This window comes from Engystomops pustulosus, chromosome 5, assembly GCF_040894005.1.
Source record: "Engystomops pustulosus chromosome 5, aEngPut4.maternal, whole genome shotgun sequence".
Lineage (NCBI taxonomy): Eukaryota > Metazoa > Chordata > Amphibia > Anura > Leptodactylidae > Engystomops > Engystomops pustulosus.
In genome coordinates this window covers 166,308,007-166,334,847 of record NC_092415.1, presented here as the reverse complement: position 1 = coordinate 166,334,847, position 26,841 = coordinate 166,308,007, and the positions used below count along the sequence as shown (strand labels likewise).

At 40.2% G+C, this 26,841-nt stretch overlaps 1 protein-coding gene across 2 annotated transcripts in view; it reads left to right on the top strand.

Annotated features, from left to right (window-relative positions):
- CHN2 (chimerin 2) overlaps nt 1–26,841 on the top strand; it is a 219,834-nt gene that overhangs the window by 181,559 nt on the left and 11,434 nt on the right. For both annotated transcript variants that reach the window (XM_072153703.1, XM_072153704.1), the window contains exons 8-11: nt 5,201–5,285; nt 13,134–13,307; nt 17,761–17,838; nt 23,365–23,502. In XM_072153703.1, the coding sequence (XP_072009804.1) occupies nt 5,201–5,285; nt 13,134–13,307; nt 17,761–17,838; nt 23,365–23,502 (475 nt within the window). The remainder of the gene's footprint in view (nt 1–5,200; nt 5,286–13,133; nt 13,308–17,760; nt 17,839–23,364; nt 23,503–26,841) is intronic.

The following is a 26,841-nucleotide window of genomic DNA, read 5'->3' as shown; positions in this document are numbered from 1 at the left end:
CCAGTTAAAGGAAATCTACAATTTGAACCAAACATACCTTGAGAATGCTGCAGCTACACTGATTCAGAAACATATCTTGTTTAATCCCTGAACTGAGTGGTTTTGCTGAAAAAACAATAAAATTATAATAATGAGGCTCTGCTGCTCCTGTGGCTGCCCTGGCACTTCTCCTCCTACCCTAATTATGCACTGCTTCTGAGAACTCTGACAACTAAACGCTTCCCTGAAATGCAGAAGTAATCAATCACTGCACCAGCTGCTGTGTATGCGTCATCCAGCTCAGGTTGATTAGTCCTGTCTGGACAGTTCAGGTTCCGTGTAATGTTTTTATGTAGGCAGCCTGCATGCAACCCAGCTTTCCCAAGGTCCTGCATTTTATGATAGTTTTTTGGGCAAAACCACTCGGTTCAGGGTTTAAACCAGATATGTTTCTGCATCAGTGTAGCTACAGCATTCTCAAGATATCCTTGTTTCACAATCCATAAAAGCAAATGGTAGATTTCCTTTAACACCATGGAGTAAATATCTGTCTGGTTGTACTTTTACTTATTCTAGTCAAATTGTGGATTTAGACAAATGGTGAAAGACTTACCATTTGCTCATGCTAGCCTTTGCTTTCAGTTTTCATGATCGGTAAAGAGTAACTTTAGATAAATGTGAATCGCGAGAATGGGACCCCCAGAAATCCAGAGATTGGGGGTACTGTCCACACTAATTGGACTGATAGGTCAAGTATATATCTTGTTACCCCATTCAATACTATGAGAAAATTGAATGCCACCTTCTATGGTATTGAATTTTGAATAGTGAAATACCATACTAAATCAGCAGGACACGTGCTTCTCCTGATGCTCCACCCATTTGTGAGAACAGGACTGGGTTCTCCAGATTACAGGGTGTCCTGTTCTCGTGATGTGCATTTGTCATTTACGTTTATCATTTTTCTACCAGTCTTATGGAGAATTCCCATTTTATATATTTTTTTTAAATATTGCAAAATTTATTTTGACAATCCTGAAAAATGCAGACTATTGGAATTTTTTGTATAAGACTTTACATACAGTTAGGCCAAAACCTGTATGTCCATGTGCTATTGAGCAAATACAGACAGCTCGCTATCCCCCATTCTACCGATTGCAAGGGTCCAACAGCCATTACCCTCGGCGATTATATATTTATCATCTATTCTGTTGATAGTGGCATAGATATAGCTAGAAACTCAACTTTTACCTTATACAGTGAGTACTGAAAGTATTCAGACCCCTTTACATTTTTCACTGTTTTTTTAAACTGAAATATCACATGGTTATAAGTATTTTGCCGTGACACTCATATTTAACACATGTGCTCTCCATTTCCTTCTGATCCTCCTTGAGATGGTTCTATTCCTTCATTGGATTCCAGCTGATTGAACTTGATTAGAAAATACACACACCTGTCTATATAAGACCTCACAGCTCACTGTGCATGTCAGAATACATGAGAATCATGAGGTCTAAGGCACTGCCCAAGGAGCTCAGAGATAGAATTGTGTCAAGGCACAGATATGGCCAAGTTTACAAAAAAATTTCTGCATCACTCAAGGTTAGTAAAAGCACATTGAGCTCCATAATCCGTAAGTGGAAGAAGTTTGTACGGTTACAAATCTTCCTCAACTTGACTATGCAGCCAAACTAAACAATCCTGGAAAAAGAACCTTTGTAAAGAAGAACCCCAAGATCACTATGTCTCCAGGGATGCAGCAGGGAGTTGGGAGAATGTTCCTCAAAGCCTCTCCTGATTGCAAGACATATGAAAGCCAGCATACTGCATTCTCTGGTCTGATGAGATAAAGAGGGAACTTTTTGGTGTTAATTCTAAGTGGTATGTGTGGAAAAAAACAGGCACTCTTCATCACCTGCCAAATACAATACCAACAGTAAAACATGGTGGTGGCAGCATCATGCTATGGCGATGTTTTCCGCCTACAGGGACAGGACGACTGGTTGCAATTTAAAGATGAATGCAGCCAAGTACCTCTTACAGAGTGCTCTGTGCCAAAGGTTCCCCTTCCAACAAGACAATGACCCTAAGCACACAGCTAAAATCACAAAGCAGTGGCTTGAGAACAACTCTGTGACCATTCCTGAATGCCCAGCCAGAGTCCTGACCTAAACCCAATTAGACATCTCTAGAGAAACTTGAAAATGGCTTCCACCAATGTTCACCATCCAACTTGAAGGAACTGGAGAGGATCTGTAAGGAAGAGGCAGAGGATCCCCAAATCCAGGTGTGAGAAACTTGCTGCATCAATCCCAAGAAGACTCATGGCTGTACTAGCTCAAAGGGTGCTTCTACTAAATACCGAACAAAGGGTCCGAATACTTATTCCATGTGATATTTCCGTTTTTTTTGTTTAATAAATTAGCAAAATTATATACATTTCTGTTATTTTCTGTCAAGATGAGTTTCAGTGAGTACACGAGCCAAAAGAGGTCTGAATACTTTCCGTACCCACTGTTTCATGTGATGTATTACCGTATATTTATATCATTCTTTCTGTGCTTCTTGTATGCTTTTGTGTAGGTTGAGTACAGGAGACCTCATACACTTATATATGCACAGTACTTCAGTGTTCTTGTGCAATCTATGTAATCTATATAATCTCACTAGTTCAAAGGAATTCTCTCTCGAGCGCACTTTTTATCTGTAAGATATTGTGCACAGATTTCTGACAAATTTTCTCTCGACTATTTGTCGTGATCTCAAGTTTTTTGCTGCCATTTAAAACTAACCCAGGCACCAATTCAGTATGCTTGACTTGTATGAAATAATGATGTAAAGCCATATCTTGTGCCACAGGAACAAACCCCATAATCATCATTTTCTGTAATGTTTCAGCGGGAGAAATCCAATTATCTTTGATGTTGGCCACATAAATGTATGTTTAGCATTTTTAAAGTGGGACACTAAGATGCTGAAGCAACATAAATGTGCATTTAGTCACTGGGTTTTATTGGTCTTTATGCCTAGATCTGGTTTTTAAAGGCAATGATTATCTGGGCACTGATTCTCACTTGACGTATGTAGAGTCCCAAAATATGGCCTAGAAAATTATGTGTTTCCAAGGAAGTTTTCGTCTCTTACGTGTTTTCGTGAATTAATTGTAAGTTATAGTGAAAATGCATTGTGTACGTCCCTGGAGTTGAAAAAAGGGGATGTCATAATGTTGACTTTCACAGGAATAATAGAGAATATTAAAATAGAATACAGCTCTCTTCTGTCGTGACTCATGCAAAGAAAAAAACATGGAAAACAATTAATCTTATTCCAAAATGTGCTTCTTCCATAAATATCCAGGACTGTACTGTTCCTTCATTTTGGGAAAATTCCCATGATAAAAGTAGCAATGGAGCTTGTGATTCCACTGCATAGATTTAAAGTGGTTATCGACTTCATGTTTTTTGTAATGTTTGAGGGACAGGTTATTAGTTAGTTTACCAATATACATCTATCAAAAGTTCTGCGCTGCTTCCTTGAAATGTAAAATACCACATCAGCTGCCATTCCTGTCCATAAAAAGGCTGCAGGAGGGTCACTGTCCATTTTACCAATTTGTCTTATTCTAAGGTCCTGGAAGGAAGTTAGGTCATAGACGGAAATCTCTGTCTATTTTATGAACAGGAGTGGCAGCTGAATAAAAGGCATTTTTGAACTACAGGGCTTGACTTTACATGTCAAGAAAGCAATGCAGAACTTTTATCAGATGTTTATAAAATACTAGTAAATAAGTGGCCAACCCCTTTAAGTTTTGTGTTACGTTCTCTTTAGTACAAAGCCACTCTATGAGTATGTAGAGTACAAAGCACCCTGCATACAGCGAACACTATGTATGGTAAAGTGTATTGTAGAACCTTATGAAACCAAACTGGTGGTATTTAATTCCTTCCTTTAAAGGAAATCTACCCTCATTATCCATCATGATAAACCAGGGACACTTACTCATAGATCCTGGCACCCTGACTGTGGTAATCTTCTTATATTTGTTGTCCATGGCCGTGGTAGCCTCTGTCGGCCGTGGAAGCAAAGGCTACTCCACACCCCTGTAGACTAGGCCGTCCCACCTTCTTTTGGGTTCTCAGCACTCCTCAGCGTGCTCCTTCACGCCGCTGACTTCTTTGAGCTCTGTGCATTCACCCAAGTTTCATGGCAGCCGCTGGCACTGAAGGGGAGACAGTGCATGCTCAGAGCTTGAAGAAGCCAACAACGAGAAGGAGTGCGGTGAAGAGTTACAAGGGTGCAGAAGGAGGTAGAGACAGCATAGGCTACTGGGGAGTAGCTTCCACAGCCCGGAGAGGCTACTTCACACCCCAGCCTCTGATGATAATTTGCATATTAGTTAAAGTTTAGATCAGGTTAGGAAGTGTTATAGGATTACGGAACAATAGTTTAGGGCTTAGGGTTTTCGTGGGAGCCTACCATCGGATCTACCTTTAGGTGCATTCCTTTAATAATGTTCTGGGTCCTGAAAACCCATCCTGCTATTTAGATTACAACTTAGTATCACAAATGTCAAGTAACTTAAGGTGGGTTAAAGATGTCTGATTTTTTTAAAGACTAAACTAAAATGGCTTATTTATTCTAGAACCATGTAGGTAGGTGATAGATCCTTGTTTTTGTTTGTGTATTTGTCAGTCTCAGAAATGAAACTTTTGACTATGGATGTTTAAAGGGGTTATCCGGGTTTAATTTGTTTTTTATGGCCGGGGTGGGGAGGGATAATTAAACATAATAAACATGTACTTACCTCCTCCGGTGCTGCCGATGTCCCGCGCCGCGGCCCGTCTTCTCCGTGCGCCGGTTTCATTACACCGGCGCACAGGGAGCTTCCGGCCGGCCGGAAGCTCCCATGCGCACCATCTCTCAGCGCTTACAACGCTGAGAGATAGGGACGCATGGGAGGAGCCGTCCACATCGTGGACCGGAAGCTCCCTGTGCGCGGCTTCCGTGCCCCTGTTTGTTTACAGGGGCACGGATCGAAGTGACCGCGGCGCGGGACATCAGCGGCGCCGGAGGAGGTAAGTCCATGTTTATTATGTTTAATTATCCCTCCCCACCCCGGCCATAAAAAAAAAATTAAACCCGGATAACCCCTTTAAGTATAATGATTTAATTCTTATCTACCTTACCCTTTAACAAAACTTGTTTTTTGTTTCCCCAGGTACACACCTTTCGGGGTCCACACTGGTGTGAATACTGTGCCAATTTTATGTGGGGTCTCATTGCTCAGGGAGTCAGGTGCTCAGGTAAAGTAACCTCATTTATAGTAATTTATTAGCATTATGAAAACAGTGGGGCATTCTTATAGTAGGAAGATAATTTACTATCATATTTTAATAACAAGTGGTGGAAAAGTCTGACACATTCATCCTATTTAATACCCCTTTGCCCCAGAAAGAACACCTTTTTTCAATTGTTTCGGTTTTGCGAAATTGTGGCGTGTCTTGCCCTTGAATATGGTGCAGCAGAGACCAACCTGAAATTCTAACTGCAGTAAGAATGGATATATTCCTTGTTATATCTTCTTTTCAGTATCTTGCAAGACATACAGTGCCTTGGGAAGGTATTCGGCCATCTTGAACTTTTCTACCTTTTGCCACATTTCAGGGTCCAAACATAAAGATATAAAATTGGAAATTTTGGGGGAAGAATCAACAACAAGTGGGACACAATTGTGAAATGGAACAAAATTTATTGGATATTTTAAACTTTAGTAAAAAAAATAATAAACTGAAAAGTGGGGTGTGCAATATTAAGTTAATACGTTGTAGCGACACCTTTTTCTGCAATTACAGTTGCTTGGGTTATGTCCATATCAGTTTTGAACATTGAGAGACTGAAATTCTTGCTCATTCTTCCTTGGAAAGCAGCCCGAGCTCAGTGAGATTGGATGGAGAGCATTTGTGAACAGCAGTTTTTAGCTCTTTCCACAGATTCTTAATTGGATTCAGGCCTGGACTGTGACTTGGCCTTTCTAACACCTTGATACTTTTTTTTAACCTTGCATTGTAGATTTTGCTTTATGTTTGGGATCATTGTCTTGTTGCAAGATAAATCTCCGTCCCAGTCTAAGGTCTTTTGCATACTTCAACAGGTTTTCTTCCAGAATAGTCCTGTATTTGCCTCAATACACCTTCCCATCAATTTTAACCATCTTCCCAGTCCCTGCTGAATAAAATCAGGTCCAAACCATGATACTGCCAGCACCATGTGTGAGAGTGCGGAAGGTGTGTTTAGGGTGCGTTCAGGGTGATGAACTCTGTTATAGTTTGGCATTGTGGCCAAAAAGTTCAAATTTGGTTTCATTTGACCAGAGCACCTTCTTCCACATGTTTGGTGTCTCCCAGATGGCTTGTGACAAACTGTAAATGAGACTTTTTCTGGATATCTTTGAGAAATAGCTTATTCTTGCCACTCTTCCATAAAGGCCAGATTTGTGCAGTGTACGACTGATTGTTGTCCTATGGACAGACTCCCCGACCTCAGCTTTAGATCTCTGCAGTTCATCCAGAGGGATCATGGGCATCTTGGCTGCATCTCTGATCAGTTTTCTCCTTGTTTCAGATGAAAGTGTAGAGGGACAACTGGGTCTTGATAGATTTGCAGTGGTCTGATACTCCTTCCATTTCAATATGATTGCTAGCACACGGCTCATTGCGATGTTTAAAGTTTGTGTAATCTTTTTGTATCCAAATCCAGCCTCCCTGGTGTGTTCCTCGGTCTTCATGGTGCAGAACCCTGAGACTATCACAGAGCAGATGTATCTATACGGAGACCTGATTACACGGGGTTATATTTATCATCAGTCATTTAGGACAACATTGAATCAATCAGAAATCAGAGACTGAACTTCTGGAGTGAGTTTGCTGCACTGAATGTAAAGGGGCCAAACAATATTGCACGTTTCACTTTTCAGTTTATTTTTTTACAAAAGTTTAAAATATCCAATTCATTTTGTTCCATTTCTGAAATGTGGCAAAATTAATTTCAGATTAATACATTTCCCCCTTTGTGTTTATTGGCCATATGCAGTTTGTTTACTTACATTTTTTCGTGGATATTTTTAAAAATCATCCGTCTGGAAGTTAAAGTTGGCAGATGAAATCTATGTTGTGCAAAATATACACAGACGGAAGGCTAATTCCTGCAGACACTGATGAGAAGCATGAAGCAATTTCTGACCTTTTTGTAACCTCTTCACTGGACTCCCACATTATGATTCACTTTTTGCATGTTTGTTATGTCTGTGTTTGGGTTACCCAGTATGGAAACAGGGATGATGTCTGCAGCCTGTTCAAATGGGTAAAAATGCACATAAGCCATACATAAAATACATAATAATGTAAAGCTAGATTCACATCTTCTTTTTCTGCTCCATTGTAAAGATATGTCGGGAGGGGAGGGTTACAATATATCCCACTGCCTGGTGTCTATCGAATGACGTAACTGCCCTTACAGTTACTAGGGACAAAGCATACGTTCAGCAGAGACCAGTGATGGATGCCACACAGTTGTATCCATCCCTCATAGATTAAGGGGAAGAGCAGATCAGGAAGAGCAGAATGTAAAACACAATCTACTGTGTTTTTCATCTAATGTTCATCTAGTGCGACATAGACTAAGCAGAGAAAGGCAAGAAGAATGCTTCTGTCTGTCTGTATTGTCTATGGACATGTTTAGCATGTACCTTCCAGAAAAGGAGATGTGATTTAGCTGGTAAAGTAAGCAGAATGCTAAAGTGGGCATTTATTGGGTCATTGAAAACGATTAGTAAACATACTCCACCTACTGTGTCCAAAATAATTTATTTTAGGAGCATACAAACTACACATCATAGCTCTCAGGGCTTCTGTTTTTCCTTGCAGCTGGTAGAGAGTTTTACAGGCAGACTCCAAATTAGACTCTATTGCCTCATGTGAATTCAGGATTCACACTGGGCAATAGGTACAAGACTAAAAGCAGAAGCAATGGTATGTTTGTATATTTATTGGTTCAAAAATCTTGAAAAAGTCTCTTTGTTCTCCAACAAGCAAATGCTGAAAAGGGAAAGACAAAAACAAAAGGCAAAACGAGAGACCCCCACTGATCAGCAACTTAGTCACTATCCTGTAGAGATGTGATTTGTCACACACATCCCCTGTCTGTGTTACTCTCTCTCAAAATACCAGCAATGATTGTGTAGAATTTCCTACAGCTCCTACATGGGAAGGTAAAGGCAGCTAAATATGTCTGTAGTAAAATATTGCCAGACAATCCCAATGTACTAGCTCCATACCGGCAACATGATGGTAGCAGTGAGACCTGTCAATCAGGAACAGGAAGGGAGGCAGAGCAGCGAATAATCAATATGTATGATTGCACAGGTGAGTTGCATATAAGTTTACAAACCGATTTTTAACATTGGAGCCATGTAAAGGAACCATTTAGGGATAAGGGCAATGCTTTTTATTTATAACTTTCAATGAAGTATTTATTTTTGCTGGCAGGTTCCCTTTGAGTTCTTAAGTCATTGCCAGCTCAGTTACTACTCCAGGCATACTGATGCCAAATATCAGCATTGTGAATTTCCGTTCCCCGTATTTGGGATGAATAGCTACCAACCATAAAGATTCTAGACCATTATACTCATGGCAGCTTTAAGTGGCTTCTGTATCCGATGACAAGCCTGTGACATAAATAGTGTGGATATCTACTGTAGATGCTTCATAATCCTTTCATAGATGTATACCCTCCGGTATGAGCAGCGCTCACTGTCCATGTCATGCATTATGCTTGATTTGACTTAGACTGCCTTGACAAATTAAAATTATTTTGTTCCTAATTGAAAGATGCCCCTAGGGCTTTCCAGGCCAGTCATTGATGTATAATTGGATGAAAGGGTTGTTCAAGTTCATCGTTATTTTGTAGCCTGTGGTTAGATTCTTCTGTGGAAAAAACACATGACTTTGTGTCGCCAGTTCTTGAGGTGGTACGTTAATCCCTTTGGACCCTTCCACTTAGATACAGAACTTTATTAAAATGTAAATTCAGAAAGGAAGACATGGGAAAGAATAAAACTTTTTCTTCCTTTTGAATATTGGAGGGGTTTACTGACGACAATAGCTTATTGCGTGATTAGTGAAAAATTTCATAAATTTGTAATTAGATTTAATAGGTTCTGTTGATGGAAAACATTATGTTATTTTAATGGCCCCATGTTCACTCATTAAAGGGTAAAAACCCCTACTTCTGTCATTGAGCACAGTATTAGGTTCTGGAATGAATTGATATCCGGAATAATTTGCTTTGTCCTTGCCTCTCATGCTATCCTTGAACATTTATGGTGTATGTACAGCACCAACAAAGAAATGAAAGGAAGAGGCCACGTTCAAGCTCAGCCATATAACACATCAATATAAACCTGGGCGCCACAGCCATATCCAGGCGGAGAGTAAATTGATAGGTGACATGTTGCTCTCTTCTTTCACTTCTCCTGTGGATATGCCACATATTAACTATGTGGACAAGTCTTTTGTGTAATTTCTTTTCATAAGGCTGGGTTCACATTTTGTATCCATTGGTCTATACTGGCATAGTTTACATATACTGTAAAAAAGACAGGATGGAAAGACATAGCAAGCCTGCTGAGAAACATATACACTCAGTGTAGGCAGTAGAAGCCGATGGTGAGTGGATACAACGTATTGCATTCTCCTCCAGCCTCACTGAGCGGATACATTGCTCAGTTGGAGGGAGGACACTGGTGATGTCACATATAAGGACAGTGACATCACTGGGTAAACACCCTGTACATCTACAGCAGCCAATCTCCAGCTGCTGTTGTGTACACTCTGGGTGACGTTTCCTACAGTAGGATAAGCATACAGTGGGATATGTCTGTGCCATATGTTGTAAGGACACGTCGGGAATGCGCCGGGAGTTTCCTTACAATCTATGGCAAAAACGAGATGTTAACCCAACATAAGTGGTATCTTCTGTAGCTGGAGGTTTTGTCGGCCTCCTTAGCCCTTTTTGTTGCATTTTAGCCTTCTCCAACATATATGCCACCCCTAAGTGCACCTCTGCTGAGCATATGTGTCAATAAGCAGGCGGGAGCAGGATGGAAAGATGTAGCTTAATGTAAAATGTATACTACCATCTGCCATCTGAGTGTATAACTTTGTATTCGCTGAGCGCATACAAAAAGCACCATGTGAACCTAGTCATACAGACATAGTTTTAAGGACCCTTAGACTGCTGGTAACTAAGTTTATAAGTATTTATTGTTGCATGTAGGATTTTTTGCTTGGAAACTCACATGGGAATTTGTATTTGAAGCCAAATGTTTAAATGCCTATCTTTGGTTTTTCTATAAAAGTCTGCCCTGACTTTTTTAGTGTTTCGCCTGCTGACATGTTCCAGCCAGTTTATGAATCAACACTTACATCTTAGAGAAGTAAAAGGAAAGAAGTTTTATTTGGCTGCATAAATAAAAAAAATCGCATAACACAGCTCAACTGGATGGGATCATTAACCCTGATGTTGTGCCAACTCCGATTAGCCTCACACTGCTGTGCCAGCCTTGCCAGACATACATCCTTGTCTATTACTTCAATCTACATCTTCTGTAAATGGTTCATTTGTCAGGAAATAAGCATGCCAAATGCCAAATATTTCCTATGTAATCACTCAGAGAGATCTAGGTTATGGAGTCAACATGCCTTCTGAAGGAGTACTAGACAGAAAATAATTTGGCGTTCTGCATTACAGCTATTTATATTAGATATATGTAGGACTTAATACTTGTCACAGCTGAAGATATCCGAGATAAAGCTGTAGCCAGGGGTGGGTGGTTTTCTAATATAAAGCAGATTTCTGAAACAGCAACATCATACGGAGATTTTATGCTTTTTTTGGTTACAAAAATCTTGTTTATTATTCAGTGATAATAGCATAAAGCTGCCCTTGCCTCTTTGCCTTTCTGCCCCTGAGAAATCCTGGCAGGTTATTTATGGTCTGCTTGTTGACTGGCATCCAATTAACATCTACCAAGGAAAGTCCAATAATCTCACTTACTATTGGTATGATGTAGTGTAAGAAACGGTAGACTGTTACCTGTTTGCTCTATTTTCTAAGAGCCTGAGATCATATTAAAATATCTCTCAAGATTTGGAGGCCTAAATAATAATTAATTTAAAGGGGTATTCCCATCTGGGCATTCACATTTAATTTAAAGGACACCTGTCAGCAAATTTTTCACAAATGCTGGTTCCTATGGAGCCCTTGTAACTAACTACACCCTTCTTTTAACTAAAAATTGTTTCCCTCACATCCCCATAAAATCAGAGTTATAAACTTGCCCGGTATCTAGTGATTTATAGAGCAAATCAGGGGGCATGACCTAATGTCATGTGACCAGGGTGACACCCTCACAGATCCTTTAGCCTCTGAACATTAGCAAACTGTGCACCATACACATATCTGACCACATAAAAAATCACAGTACGCCTGCCTTCTCTCCATGCAGGTTGCTGTGATTTCATGTGATATAATATGTTGTGATTTCATGAGATATATGCTTGATGTACAGCTTATAATGTAAAGAAAGCATGGGGAGGAGCTGCTGGACTCAGCCTGAGGAGGTCAAGCACACCTCGACTCGCTATAAACATCCTTGGATACCAGGTAAAATTATAAAGTTGAATATATGGGAATCTAAGGGGAACAATGTTTAGTTAAAAGAAGGGTAACAATTAGTTACTAGGGTTTTATGGAAATCTGGATTGTACCCTCTGGAATGTATTTCAATGGATTATTATATAAGGTTCAATGTAGGTTTAGAGGAAGAGTTTGCTTTATTACGTTGAAGCCTTTATTTTTGACATTTAAACTAATAACCATTTTTCAAAAACCTATGGCGCCATGACCATGCATGATTGTACAGCAGTTTTCCACAGTGTGTTTTCCAGAGTGGCTTTTCTCGCTAAGCTTGTAGCTGAACCCAAAGTTTCCTCTTCTTCTGCAGCAGATGACAGGACACATTGATGTAGGACTAGCAGCCAGGTTAATTATCCGGGTCTTAAAAATTAATGACACAGACCTTTCCCCTAAAAAATGTGAATATGTTTTATAAACAACATATCAAAAATATTTTCTTTCAAGGCAGCTTAGTTGCAACTGATGAAGTCAATATATAGAAGACACCTATGTTGTATTATGTAGCTACCAGCCATATACATTACATCAGACATCAGACAATGGGGCACATGTATTATCGCATCTGCTCCAAAAAAATGCCGGGATTTTAATGTTTTTTTGGCACAGAACTGTTGCGAATCATTTATAATGAGTTTGCGCCAGAAAGAACAGATGTTTCTGACTATTCCGACTCCTCCAGGGTTTTTTTTCGCAATTGGGCGTGGCCTAACGTTTCCATGTTATCCTCCACATTTATGTGTATTTTGTCGGAATTTTTAGGCGCAATTTTTGGTGCAAAAATTGGTCAGTTAGCAAAATTAAGGCGCAGTCCATGTAAGATTTTGGCGCACATCTCATTGATGTCGGCATTTTTATGGCGCCCGACTGATCAGTTCCGTCTACCCATTAATTACTAACAGCCTTGCCCCACTTAAATACATCTGGCTGTGCTTTGCGGAGACTGATCTCCGATGCCGACAGACGTGCTTGCGCCACAATTAGTAAATCCCCCCCCATTGTCTTCTCTGAACGTTGTAAAAGGACCATTCTGTAACTCTTGCAGTTACTCATTTCTCTATGGCCTTAGTTAATTGACTATATTTTGACCTTTTGCTGCTTCTGACATTAAAAAGGTATTGTCCGAAGAAGCGCACTTCTGTCAGCTTGTATCATAAATCTCAAGGCACAGAGTAAGAATTATGCTGTTTAAATTGGGAGATGTACAAGGAGATTAAAATTTTGTACAGTGGCTTGTTGGCCTTTTTAGAGTATAGGCCCAGTGGCATCTCTGACAGTGAATTGTGAATTAACTTTATAGAGTAAAAAAAATTGTATGTACTGTATATATGCGTTTATTGTTATTAAATGTATATATTAATTATTTATCCCTTTATTCTTTTACTATTTTATATTTGCAGACTGTGGGTTGAATGTACATAAGCAGTGTTCAAAATATGTGCCCAATGACTGCCAACCAGATCTGAAACGCATCAAGAAAGTGTACAGCTGTGATCTTACTACACTGGTGAAAGCACACAATACTCCCAGGCCAATGGTTGTGGACATGTGCATCCAAGAGATTGAGAGCAGAGGTACGGTTATTATCATGGTGTCATTTTTTTTTGTTTTCAATTTATACGTTTTCAAGGGTTTTCCAGTCTCGACAAGTTTTACCCTATCCACAGGATCACAGTCAGTTTGCTGATCAACGAGGATCTCAGTGCTGGGATTACAAGAATTGGGGTCTGTTGTACCTCGAATGAATTGAGAAGATTGTCACTCATGAACCCTCCTCTCTATTCATCTTAATACCACTTATGGACAATAACCTCTTTACTGCAACACACAATTACAACTATAGTGTTTGCCTATAGATGTTGGGATCCTGAATACTTTATTGGGAAGTGACACTTCATAATTACATCTTAAAGGCATAAGCAGAATCTATAAGAAAAGGTCCCTAAAGAATTTGGTGCAAGTTATTGCTATAAATCAAATGTCTGACCCTGAAGATGGGCAGATATTCACATCTTTAAGTAAATGAGGTGGGGGAAGGTTCTCTTTAAGGGGCAGTGACAGTGACACATCATGCAAAGAACAATATCACTAATAATACCTCTGTACACAGGCCAAGTAATAAGCTACATCATGACCATGATCATTACATAAAGGGGCACACGTATCAAACATTTTTTATCATTTTTGAGACTTTTCCTGGTGCTTGTGCTCATTTGCAACTTTGTTTGCACCTTAAACAGCTTCCCTTCAAAGTTCACAAATGTCTAGTTTTCGGCAGTTCTCTGAGTTATCACCTGAATCTAGATGTGAAAGTTGCAACTTTTTGTGACTCCACTAATTCACTACAGACCAAGCGCCACATGTATCAATTTAAAAGAAACCACCAAGATACATCTGACCAGCAGAAAAACCAAGAAAAGTCCCAAAAAACGGATGGACAAAGCCAGATACATGAGCCCCAATGATTGAATAATAGTGCAATACTAAATGGAAACCTATACACACAGACCAGTATTTATCACCATATAGTAACTATAAAGTAGTAGATACCAGTCCTGCACAGAGGCCGCAGTGTAATACAGTGGGGCAGATTTACTTACCCGGCCCATTCGCGATCCAGCGGCGTGTTCTCTGCGGTGGATTCAGGTCTTCCGGCGATTCACTAAGGCAGTTCCTCCGCCGTCCACCAGATGTCGCTGCTGCGCTGAAGTTCCCCAAGGCCCACTGGAATGCCCTGAAATTAACCGGCCTATACCTGGTGAAGGTAAGTGCAAGTTTCGCGACACATTTTTTTTAAAAAATGCGGCGGTTTTTCCGAAACCATCGGGTTTTCTTTCGGCCACGCCCCCGATTTCCGTCGCGTGCATGCCGGTGCCGATGCGCCAAAATCTGATCACGTGCGCCAAAATCCCGGGGCAATTAAGGGAAAATCCACGCAAATCGGAAATATTCGGGTAACACGTCGGGAAAACGCGAATCGGGCCCTTAGTAAATGACCCCCAATGACTTACTAATGAGGTTCTTTTCGGTCTGATCTTCCAGGTGATTTCTTCCAACCACGATTAATCTCTGCGGTATATAATACAGACATTAGCATCATCCTATATACCGTACTTCTCTCACCTGACTTCATTTATATCATATATACCCCTTATAACACAACTGACCACACATTACACACCTATATATCATTTATACCCATGATACCACACCTTCCCACACTGTGCCCTCCACATATATCATATACAGACGGTCCCCTACTTAAGAACACCTGACTTACAGACGACCCCTAGTTACAAACGGACCTCTGGATTTTTTAAATTTACTTTACTTTGGTCCCAGGATAAAATAATCAGCTATAACAGTTATCACAGGTGTCTGCAATTAAAATTTATTGTTAATCCTGGTTCTTATGACAACCCAACATTTTTAAAATCCAATTGTCACAGAGACAAAAAAAATATTGTCTGGAGATACAATTATAAAGTATACAGATCCGACTTACATACAAACTCAACTTAAGAACAAACCTACAGAACCTATCTTGTATGTAACCTGGGGACTGCCTGTATACCCCTTACACTGTGCCCTCCACATATATCATATATACCCTTCACACTGCGCCCCGTGCATATATCATATGCTCTTATGCCCTTATCATATACCCTTATGCCCTTATCATATACCCTTACACCACAACTGACCACACTGTGGACCTCTAATGCATTTAGGCAGGGTCCCCCCTTAGTAATCCATTTAGGCAGGTCTCCCTTAGTAATCCAGTTAGGCAGGTCCCCCTCAGTAATTCATTTAGGCATTTGAGAGCTCAGCTAATTTTATTTAGAAAGGAATGGCCCTAAACTAGACTTCTATATGACGTGTGTCCAGAACCCTGAGTAAATCATTGTGACATTAATGCTTGTGTTCCGCTGATCACTAGAAGATGGTTTCTTAAGGCAAGTCGGAAAACTCTGCTGCAAACACTAACTCTTCATTATAGCTGGGAAAAGTAAACATGTAGCATGACCTATGCCGAAACTTGTGACTTTTTCAACATTTTCTTTTTTCATTGGAGCCCTTTTACTGTATTGTATAACTGTCTATTGTTACTTAGTTTTGCTCTTCAAACACTTTCATAAGTACAGTGTAAGCAAGATCATAAATACTGCACATGTTATGCTGTCTAAAATATTACACAATTAAAAGTAGTAGATATACATAGTATAAATAGAATAAAATTATATATACTAATGGATTATCCAATAGGGGAATATGAACATTGTGTATTGGACCACCCTTTCCCTGAAAGGTGGAGGCTAATGAGGTAGGAGACATGTAACCATGCTACATTTTCTATTATCAGTCAAAGCTGATCAACCAACTATGACTCTATCTGTGATACAAGTATTCAGGAAGGCACGGATAACTACCGTACCACAGTGTGTGGAAAGTAAGTTACTCCACCATCTGAGAATGAGCCCTTCAGTTATGAGTAAGCAATATATATTTTCACTTAATAATAAAAATTTCATGTGTTGCTCATGAAAACAAATACAGGCAGTCCCCTACTTATTGACACCCGACTTACAGACAACCCCTAGTTAGAGACGGACCCCTCTGCCCACTGTGACCTCTGGCAAAGCTCTCTGGAAGCTTTACTATAGTCCCAGACTGCAATGATCAGCTGTAAGATGTCTGTAATGAAGCTTTATTGATAATCCTTGGTCCCATTACAGCAAAAAATTTTTAAACTCCAATTGTCACTGGGGAAAAAAACATTTGGATCTTCAATTATAAAATATACAGTTTCGATTTGCATACAAATTCAACTTAAGAACAAATCTATGGAACCTATCTTTTACGTATCCTGGGGACTGCCTGTATGTGAATCAAAGGAGAAACCCCTGCTAAAAATCAGAAAGTAACACAAAAAGGCTTGTCATAAGAATGTCATATGACTGTAATATTCCTGACTATCCGTCTTATAAACATCTGGTGTAGATTAGGATGTGGTCTGCTCAGGAATCCTCCTGGTGGTCTCCAGTGCTGATCAGTTGACGTGTGGTTTTCTACACCACATTGACATTAGATATAGCACAAGTTATGTTTGTAAGTTAAAGGATATGATCTTCTGGCTTAAAGAAAATTTAGCATCAAAACCAAGCATGATATTCCAGTGAAACATACTCATAGATCCAGGCACTGTGACTGTAGTAATCTTCTTATATTTCTTAACTATGGCCTTCTTCCTTCCAAAACCAACATTTAAAATCATGCTAATGAGCCTGAACAGTCCTTTGGTGAGCCCCCCTACTGTAGCTTCACAGACTGTTACACTGTGTCCCCTCCCCTGATCCTTCAGCACTTCCCCCTTCCCTCTGCCTGCTATAATCTGACTGTAGCAGAGGAAGCTTTTACACACAGTGGTAGGGGGGGAAGTAATCCATACATACTGTACACTTTAAAGTTAGACTGGACAGTCTTAAGATATGTCAGATTTATGACACTGACCGATACAGGATGATGATACAGGATGATTTAACATACGGTAGTTTACTTCAGAAAATTGCACTGAAAATCAGTATTGTCTCATAAGTTATACCCACTTTACCAAAGTCATGCCATATTCTGGTGAACCCGTTGTACTTTTCATTTTAAAATTGTTGTTATTATTTCTAAAAATGTATTTCTACAAATATTGATAAATGCGACACAAGTCATGTTAGCTAATTTTTTCTATAACATAACAGTGGAATTGGTCATTCTCTGGTTTCAGGTGTTATAGTGGCAAATTTGATTATTTAGGCAAACACTGGAGTCAGGTTGTGAGTTCTTATAGGGTCCCTCTGCTCAGCAAAAAGTGTCTGCCCAATGCACCCATGTGTCTATTGCACAGCTACATGTACACTGGAAATAATCCTATTGATTGACAGCAGATAACTGCATTGATTACTATGCTCATATTAATTTCTAGTTGTTTATTAATGATTTATGTCGTTTCTCATTTTTTTATCCTTTTATTTTCAGGTTTAAAGTCAGAAGGTCTTTACCGGGTCTCGGGTTTTACTGAGCACATTGAAGATGTAAAAATGGCATTTGATCGAGGTGAGCTGTCAGATCAATAATTCATAGTCATATATATATATTTCACCTGATCATCTGCACCTGGCATCAAAGAAGGAAAAATTATAACCTGCTCCCAATTATGAAGATGGACTCGCGTACAGTAAAGACCCCATACACTTGAGTTGGAAACTTACCGGACGTTGGCCAATAGCTACCTTTCTGGACAACTATAGTTTTCAACCCTTATCTCCACTAATATCTACTGTCAAAAGTCCACATAGATGATCAGCTTAGCCCAGCAAGGCAGATCTGACAGATATATATCTAATTTGTCTGTGGGCTGTAAGAGCAGAGTTGTGAATGCATATACAGGGATAAGCGAGAGCTGGAATAGGGGATTTCAGATCTGTTAAACCTAAGAAGGTCTAGTGGGTTGAATCATGTCCAGGACCTGTAGCCTTAGATATAAAGTGACCAGTACTATAAATAAGGCAGGGACCTAAATCTGGAGTTGGAGGACACTGAAGTAGCTTTGGGAGGCCACTGCTTAGCTCAGGTTTAGGTTCTTCAAGACCATCACACCCATCAACCTCTGTTTCTCTTCAGGACCCCATATGAAGCTTGTATAGATAGGTGACAGAAAGTTACAATTAGATTTTAATGTACTCTATTGCTCTACCTGAGATAACAGAGATGTCAGTCAGAATCTGTATGGGAAAGGCCGGTGGGTTTGGGACATCATAGGGAGCACATAAACTGGCACAGAATCCATGATTGTCAGAAACTAAAGCTATTGTCCCAAGCTTAAAAGTTATCTCCTATCCACAGGATAAGGGATAACAAGGTGATTGGGGAGGGTCTCACTGCTGCCCCATTCACTGTCTATTGTAGTTTTGGAGATAGCTGAGCACAGCGCATCTATCACCCATTAGTGAGAACGTGATTCCCATTCATCAGTCCTGTTCTTCTGATCGCTGGGGGTCACAAATATAAATTGCAAAAAGTAAACAAAAACTTTTCACAAGCGTTTGCACAAACTTCCTGCTAGTCTAAGCACTCCCCCAAATGTCATTATTTTCCATAATGACTAATATATTCCATTAATATTTCAAAGTAAAAATAGAGCACAGTCTAATATTATCCGTAAGATGGGAAAAGGCACTGGGGATACAGTTTCACCAGCACAATGTGGATTGCAACCTGTTCATTGGAGCTGAAAGTTTTGATACTGCTCTGTGATGTGGTATTCAATCCTGATACTACAAATAAGATGTCGTCTTCAAATATTCATGCACATTCCTGCTCGGAAAATGGTTTTGGGTTTCACAAGAAGCTCTGTCTTTTCATAAAGTAAAACCTAATCATATTACCTGCCTAGTGATAAAGGGATATACATGAGAGATGACCACTACCTAGTTACAGATTTTAGGGATTTTCAGCTCTGGACAGAATTATGGCCTTATTTTAACCTCTTTTAAAGGCTCTGTTGAGCCTAAACCCAATCCCCATTCCCATACTTGCACTGATTCGATATGTATTTGACAACTGTGCTTAAAATAGATTGGTGGGGGCAGGTGAAAGCGTTCTGGGGCTGCATAGTATAAGAAATATGACCTTTGTAACCCATGAAAGGAGGGTTAATGTTCAGAACCCAACACAAATGTACATACATGTCCATTAAACAATACAAGTATATACAGTATACTCCACAGATAGGTACACATGCACAGATCTAGGGTGGATAAATATTAAATTAACATCAAGGCATTCAACCTTTAACCTGTGCTATATGTGGATGAGATTTATAGGTGTTGCCCAAGATTTCAAGTTATTTCTTATCTTGATTGTTGAGGGTCCAGGGACCCCAAAGATCACAAGAAACGGACTATATGTTTGAGCAAAAGGACAGGCAGCACTATTTGGTAGTATGGGAATACCCAAAATTGTAGAGCTCTGCGGTGCTACCATTCACTGTTTATGTCAGTGCCGGATATACCTGATCACTGTGCTTTGCTATTTCTGACACTTCCATACTACTGGTAGAGAGGTCCCATTCTTGTAATTGGTTGGAGTCCCAGCAGTCAGACTCTCAACAATTACCTTGTTTACCTCTAACTGGAAAATTTGGGACAACCCCTTTAAGTCTGTACTGCCACTGCAGATTTTAGCTGGTAATCATATTTGAGGAATCCATGTTTGTCCCCAGGGACAAACAGGTGCTTGCTGCCATGATACATGGTAAAGAGTGCAGAGTTCAACCTGAGCTAAGAATCCACTTTATCCGAAATCTGCCATCTTTATAGGAAATCTACTATCGGGAAACTCCTTTCTGGTAGTTCCCGATTCAGATTTCCCCTCCCTGCAGCAGATGCATCCTGTTTTGCCCAATTCAGGGATACAGCTGCCAAAATAAACTTTATTAAATCATTATCCTAATTAATTTCAGAGGCTACTGGGCGTGTAGTAGCCTCATAGCACTACGCCACACCCCCAGTAGCAATTTCAGTACACGCTCATCCATATATTACTTTCAGCACATCTCTGGCTACAGTAGAGCTCTGCGCAAGCACAGTAGCCCCTCAGCCGGAGACATGCCTGCTGTTTGTGAGCACTGCGCATGTGCAGTAGCTCACAAACGTCCCTGCTTCATTGATGCCTACCGTCAGTAGACTTATAGGAGCTACTGCGCATGCGCAGCGCTCTCAAACAGCAGGTGCATCTCCAGCCGAACGGCAGGAGCTACCGCGCTTGCACAGAGTGTGAACTGTAATATCTACTGGGGTGTGGCGTATGCTTTGGCCCCAGAGTGCTATGAAGCACTACACGCCCCCAGTAGCCTCTTAAATTAATTAGCATAATGTTTTATTAAAGTTTATTTTGGAAGCAACTGCATCCCAGAATTAGGCAAAAACGGGAAGCGACTGCTGCAGGGAGGGGTAATCTGCATCGGGAACTACTTCAGAATAGATTTCCTTTAACAATTGACATTCTGTATGAATAACTATACAATGAAGGCTTTTTTACATCATCCTATTCGTGAAGCTATGACTGCAAGCTGGGAGTAATTCAGGCCAATGTTTTTCTACCTGAAGAGAGATTTTATCTTTTGTAAAATAATAAAAAATAATAGATGATAGATAGATATGGATGGATAGATACTGTAGACAGAGAGAAGGCAAAAAGACAGATGCAAAAGTTACTATTTAGTAATAGTTACAAAAGTACTTGTGGAAACCACATAGACCTAACGATTGCTTTTTTGATAGTTAGAAGATTAGTATTGTTAGTTTAACATTAACTGGGTTTTGGAAACCAGAAGCTGCCTTGTCACATGGTCAGTACATGTGAAACAGGTGCGGCATGTTTTTGGATCCGGTCCTGCTTATATGAATGGATTTCACTGATCCCCTGTTGACAGAGCCGATTCAATGAAAAAAGGCATTCATGGAACAAAAGAAGAGTTTAATGACCTGATGGGTGCAGCTGTTAGTTTTTTGTTCCTAAAATGATTTTAATTGTTTATTGGGAGTGTAGATGAAAGCATTGCAAATAGTCCAGAACATTATCATTAAGACATGAGGGAATAATACAGAACAGAGACTTCATTACTAACATTACAAGGCAAGCATCACAGAATAGGGAAATATTCTATAAAGAAATGGGATGGAGATGAACACTAAGCTTCTGAGACATTGTATAATGCCTTATAATGAACATACTTTATTATATACTGTTTAAATGAGATGTAGATAAAATGTGCTATTATGTGATATAAATGGAACTAACCACAACATACAAAGATGTCCACAACCTGTCCTGTCCATACAACTCTCACCTGATCCCTTTACAACGTCCCACTCGTATTCTCTGTTCTTTACAGAACCCTATGCTTGGCACTTCTACTGTCTATTTTTCTTACAACGATCTCTATATCTTCACCCGTGCACCCTCCATACTCGGAAACTTTCAGACAGTGCATACAATACTCAATAATCCCACTGCCATACCCTCCCATATAGATTTTGAGCCCTCAGGGGCAGGGTTCTCCTTCTACATGTTCACTCCAGTGGTTATGTCTTATGTACTTATTTGTTCTTGTTTAATGCAATATATGAAAGTAATAAAAGGTTGTCCTATATAAAATAATAACAATACTGTATAAGAAGAAGAAGAAGAATGGGTTTATGGAATACTGTGGGCACATCCTGGGGCTGATTTACTTACCTGGTCCTGTCACAATCCAACGGTGTGTTGTTTGACAAGGATTCGGGTCTGCCGCGATTCACTAAGAACGTGCGCCCGAGTTCCTGCATCCGACGTTTCTGCATCGAGGTCTGCCGGAGTTCACCTGCTTCTTCCCGGTGCTTGTAAGTGCGTGTCTTGCGACACATTTCTAAATGTTAAATCCCGCGCGTTGTTTGAATCCGTCGGGTTGTCCGACAGCCCGCCCCCCGATTTCTGTTGCGTGCAAGCCGGCACCGATGCGCCAAAATCCGATCGCGTGTGGCAAAGTCCCAGGGCAATTCAGTGCAAAACGCAAATCGCTGGGAAACCCAAAGAAAATGCGCTCCGTGGACCTTTAGTAAATGAGCCCCACTATGTCTAAAATTTATAAGACAATGGAGAAATATAAGATTGGTACGCTTGTTTTCTGGCATATAAGCCTTGAAATAATCTCAATTACAGTAATTGTGATTATTTTCACCTTCACGCCATCTCGAAACCAAGTGAGCGTGAAGTGGGTCACGGCCAGCAGCGGAGTTGGCTGGTGTTCCTGCCCCGCTTCTGTGCACTAGCTATTCAGGCCTTAAAGTTTTCAGGCTTCAGCCCAATTCCATGCCGGACAGTCGTAGAATTGTCTGCCAGCGCAGCCGCCCACCAAATACATTAGAAAGTCGAAGACTCCAGAGTTATCCTGTGGTACCTAAAGGACAAGTACTTTGAGTGCCGGCGTATTATAAATGCCCCCCAATAAATATAAATATGGATGAGCGCTGAATTTGGTGGCATTTACCAATGAATACCATATAATACAAAATTACAGATGTCTATAAAAGGTATTGCATCTCCAAAAAATGTGGCTTTTAGCCGTCACATATATATATATTCTTTGCGTGTGTTCAGGAATATCAAATGACCTAAAACTTGGGAAGTCTGGAAAAGTGTTTAAAAATAGAGAAGCAAGAAGATCAGGGCCAGAACAGGTTACACAGACTTTCACTGTGTGTCCAGTTGACATACCATGGACTAAGTAATGGATATTTTTAGAAAGCTATTTCCACCCGCTGATTTCCAGAGCTGTCCTGGCCGTAGAGACATGCCTGGAGCAATGCTGTACATAGTTCTGTTATCTCTATTACTGGAGGGTCAACATCTACCACCCAAGTTGTTCTCCCTGTAGCTCGTATATAATAACATTGACAGCTCTAGTAAATGTATACTAATACACTCATACTGAAAGCCAAATTTGTCTGTGTTAATTCATTCTCACTTACTGATCCATTTTGGTAAATAGCAGTCAATTCTGCTTTCCTAATGATCCTAAATATCTTTTTTTCTTTATAGATGGTGACAAGACTGATCTTTCCGGTACTACTTATCCAGACATAAATATCATCGCTGGGGCACTGAAATTGTATTTCAGGGATTTACCAATTCCAGTCATCACATATGACACATATTCTAAATTTATTGATGCAGCAAGTAAGTATGGGGAGTCGTTTCAAGAGGACATGTCACCTCTCCTGGCATTTAAGTTTATTTGTAACAATTCTGGAATCTGTTTAAAGGGGTTGGCCGCTTTTCAATTAATCTGTTCCATTAGACATACCTCTGATATATATGTACCTGTACTTTTGCCTCCTTTCAGAGCGTCAGCCTTTCTCTGTTTTCACCATTCCGGCTTCTGCATATATACAAAGCTTCATGTCCCTCATTGCTCTCGCCTGTCCTAATGGCGTCACCCACTGTGCACTCACAGTCCATCTGACTGACAGACACAGGGAGAGGGGAGGGGGAGCAGGATGAGTCATGTCTCTGCAGCTGTTAATCAGACATGTAAACAAAGATCCACCGAGAGTTTGCAGACATCACTAAAGTAAGTAGCAGGAATGCTGAATCACTTGATCCAGGGATTATTATTGAGGCAGTTAAGTCACATGGGCAACTTATGTAAAAGAGTGGCCACCCCTTTAATTATCATTCCTCTATTATTTCTCCTAGAAATGTTTGAATAAATCGGAGGTTGCTATTCTTTTAGTTATTTTGGGCATGTTTCTTTAATTTCTTCCATAAATATCCCTGGATATTGGAATATAGGTGATGTCCATAGACCATTCATCAAATGATAAGAACAGTGCTTAACTCAGAGGAGAACCCCACTTGACCCGCCTGAGTAAAACTAATGAACTCTGGCCCTGAACCGATGATTTGGCTCTTCTGTGATCAGAAGTTGCCAGTTGGCTTCCTACTTGTACTGATAGCAAAGAGGATAGTTCTGCTATAAATCAGTAATAATAGGAAAGGTTATATCAAGGGTACGATAACTTGAAAGAGCCCAATCCTATAAGTGAAGACCCCTAGCAGTAAGTGTATGTATACATTTATATATAACCAGACATATACACAATGCACCTTCATGCTATGACCAGGAATATACTTACACAGATCCATCTTTATTCTATCTAATAATGTACACACAGTCTTCCAGGGGCAATTTGCCTCCCAAAGCATTAATTGTATTGTGTAGGGGTCCTTAATAGAGACAGAATCCTATTTTGGACTTGATCTTTTATGTATAAGAAAATCAGCTTTCAAATTCACCTACACGGACTTCATATTTCAGATCTGGCTGAAGACAACCACAAGTGCTCCTGGCGTCTTTTTGGAACCACCATTCCATTATGCATGACTGACATTTTCAGTATGTGCTTTGTTACACTCTTTGTAGGGGAACCCGGCAAAACTGACCTGCCCCATTGTGTTCTAAGCATATATTTTAAATTATTATCTGTTGCTCTATGAGTTGTGGCTACAAAGGTATATAAACATCTGGTCTAGAACCTGTCACTACCTGTTTTTGTGATAATATGGTGACAGGTTCCCTTTAATGACATTATTAGACCAGACCTTACATTTAAAGAAGTATTGTTCTGCTGGGCCGGCCCCTCACATATTCTCCTCCCCATCTTCCATTCCTCTTCTTAGCATGGCCAGGGTGACATCATCTAAGGTTCATTGCCTCCTAACATTAGCAAATTGTATACCGGGCATATATCTAATCACATGAAATCACAGCATGTCTGCATGGACTTCTTCTCTTACCCATCCTGCATAGAATTCTACTTCTACCCATCCTCAATGGAGGTTGCTGTCATTTCTTGCGATCAGATACATACATGAGGTAGACATTGCAGATATAACAGGACCTTAGATGCTGTCATCCTGGTCACATGACTTTAAGTGCCAAATGACGTAACCGAGCTCTCTCTCCATGCTCCATACATCAGAATATCATAGCACTTAGACCCACCAGGAACAAGGAGGCAGGACAATGCATATACATTTTTATATGCATAACGCAATTACTGTGAATGACTTACAGATCAGATGATTTGCATATAAGTTTGCAAACTGATTTTTGTATTATTGCAGCCATGGAAATGAACCATCAATTTTTAATCATAGTTTTTAATGAAGCCTTTATTTGGGTGGGTTAATTTGCATGACAGGTTCACAAAACACAAATTAGGCCAAAATGCAGAAGTGGTTTAAAGGCTTTGGAGAAGATTTATCATACGAAAGCTCATGTGCAATCACTGAGGAGCTTTGTTTGATATAGCCCAAGGATACAAAAATTAGAAAGGGAATCGCAGGTATCGTTGGGGAGAGATAATTATAAAATATAACTTTTATTATTCACACATTAAAAATACAACTCTCCAAAAAGGCGTGATTGTGTGTATAGACAGGATGAAAGCATAACACACAGTCGCCAAAGTTTAAGAACGGACTGTTCCACCTCAGAGTATAGAGTTAACTGAGTGGTCAGCAGGCAGGTGCATCTGCAAGGTCCAAAGATGCTCTCATTGCCCCATATTGCATTATGTGTACATGGGGCAATTAGGATAATGATTCCCTGTCTGCAATATGTCCTAATGTGCTACGTGTACTAGTGTCCTACTAGTGCCCTAGGACACTAGTACACGTAGCACATTAGGACATATTGCAGACAGGGAATCATTATCCTAATTGCCCCATGTACACATAATGCAATATGGGGCAATGAGAGCATCTTTGGACCTTGCAGATGCACCTGCCTGCTGACCACTCAGTTAACTCTATACTCTGAGGTGGAACAGTCCGTTCTTAAACTTTGGCGACTGTGTGTTATGCTTTCATCCTGTCTATACACACAATCACGCCTTTTTGGAGAGTTGTATTTTTAATGTGTGAATAATAAAAGTTATATTTTATAATTATCTCTCCCCAACGATACCTGCGATTCGAAAGCTCATGTGCACCAGCATATCATGAAATCTATACACCTTCTGGTGCCGATTGCTACATCGAGAGGCTCTCAGCATATATTTCTATGCGCGGTCCTACCTGGCGAAGAAACAAATTTCCCTTGTGAAAGTTTGCTCACTGCAGCTTGTGTGCAGGAGTGGGACAGGAACGCCGTGCATAGGCCCAGTGTGCTGCCGCGGTGCCCCCCTTCAAGCCCCATTACGCCCCCTTGGCATGGGAAAATAGTCCCAATTACTAGGGGCTCCCCGATAATTGTAATTATTTCAGGGTTCATACACCAGAAAACTGCCATACGAGCCCTGATACATCTCCACAGAAGTTTTATAACCATGTGATTTCATTAACTGAGGTAAATACTATACGCCTCTGCTTTATATATACATAGATGGTGATTTCATCCATCTATATACTGTAGGTGTAACAATCTTCATGACTTTTGAAAAGAAAACCAAGGGTCAGGGGAAGGGACTCTTGGCATGTGGGCAAATTATTGATAAGCTTATCAAAGTTTTA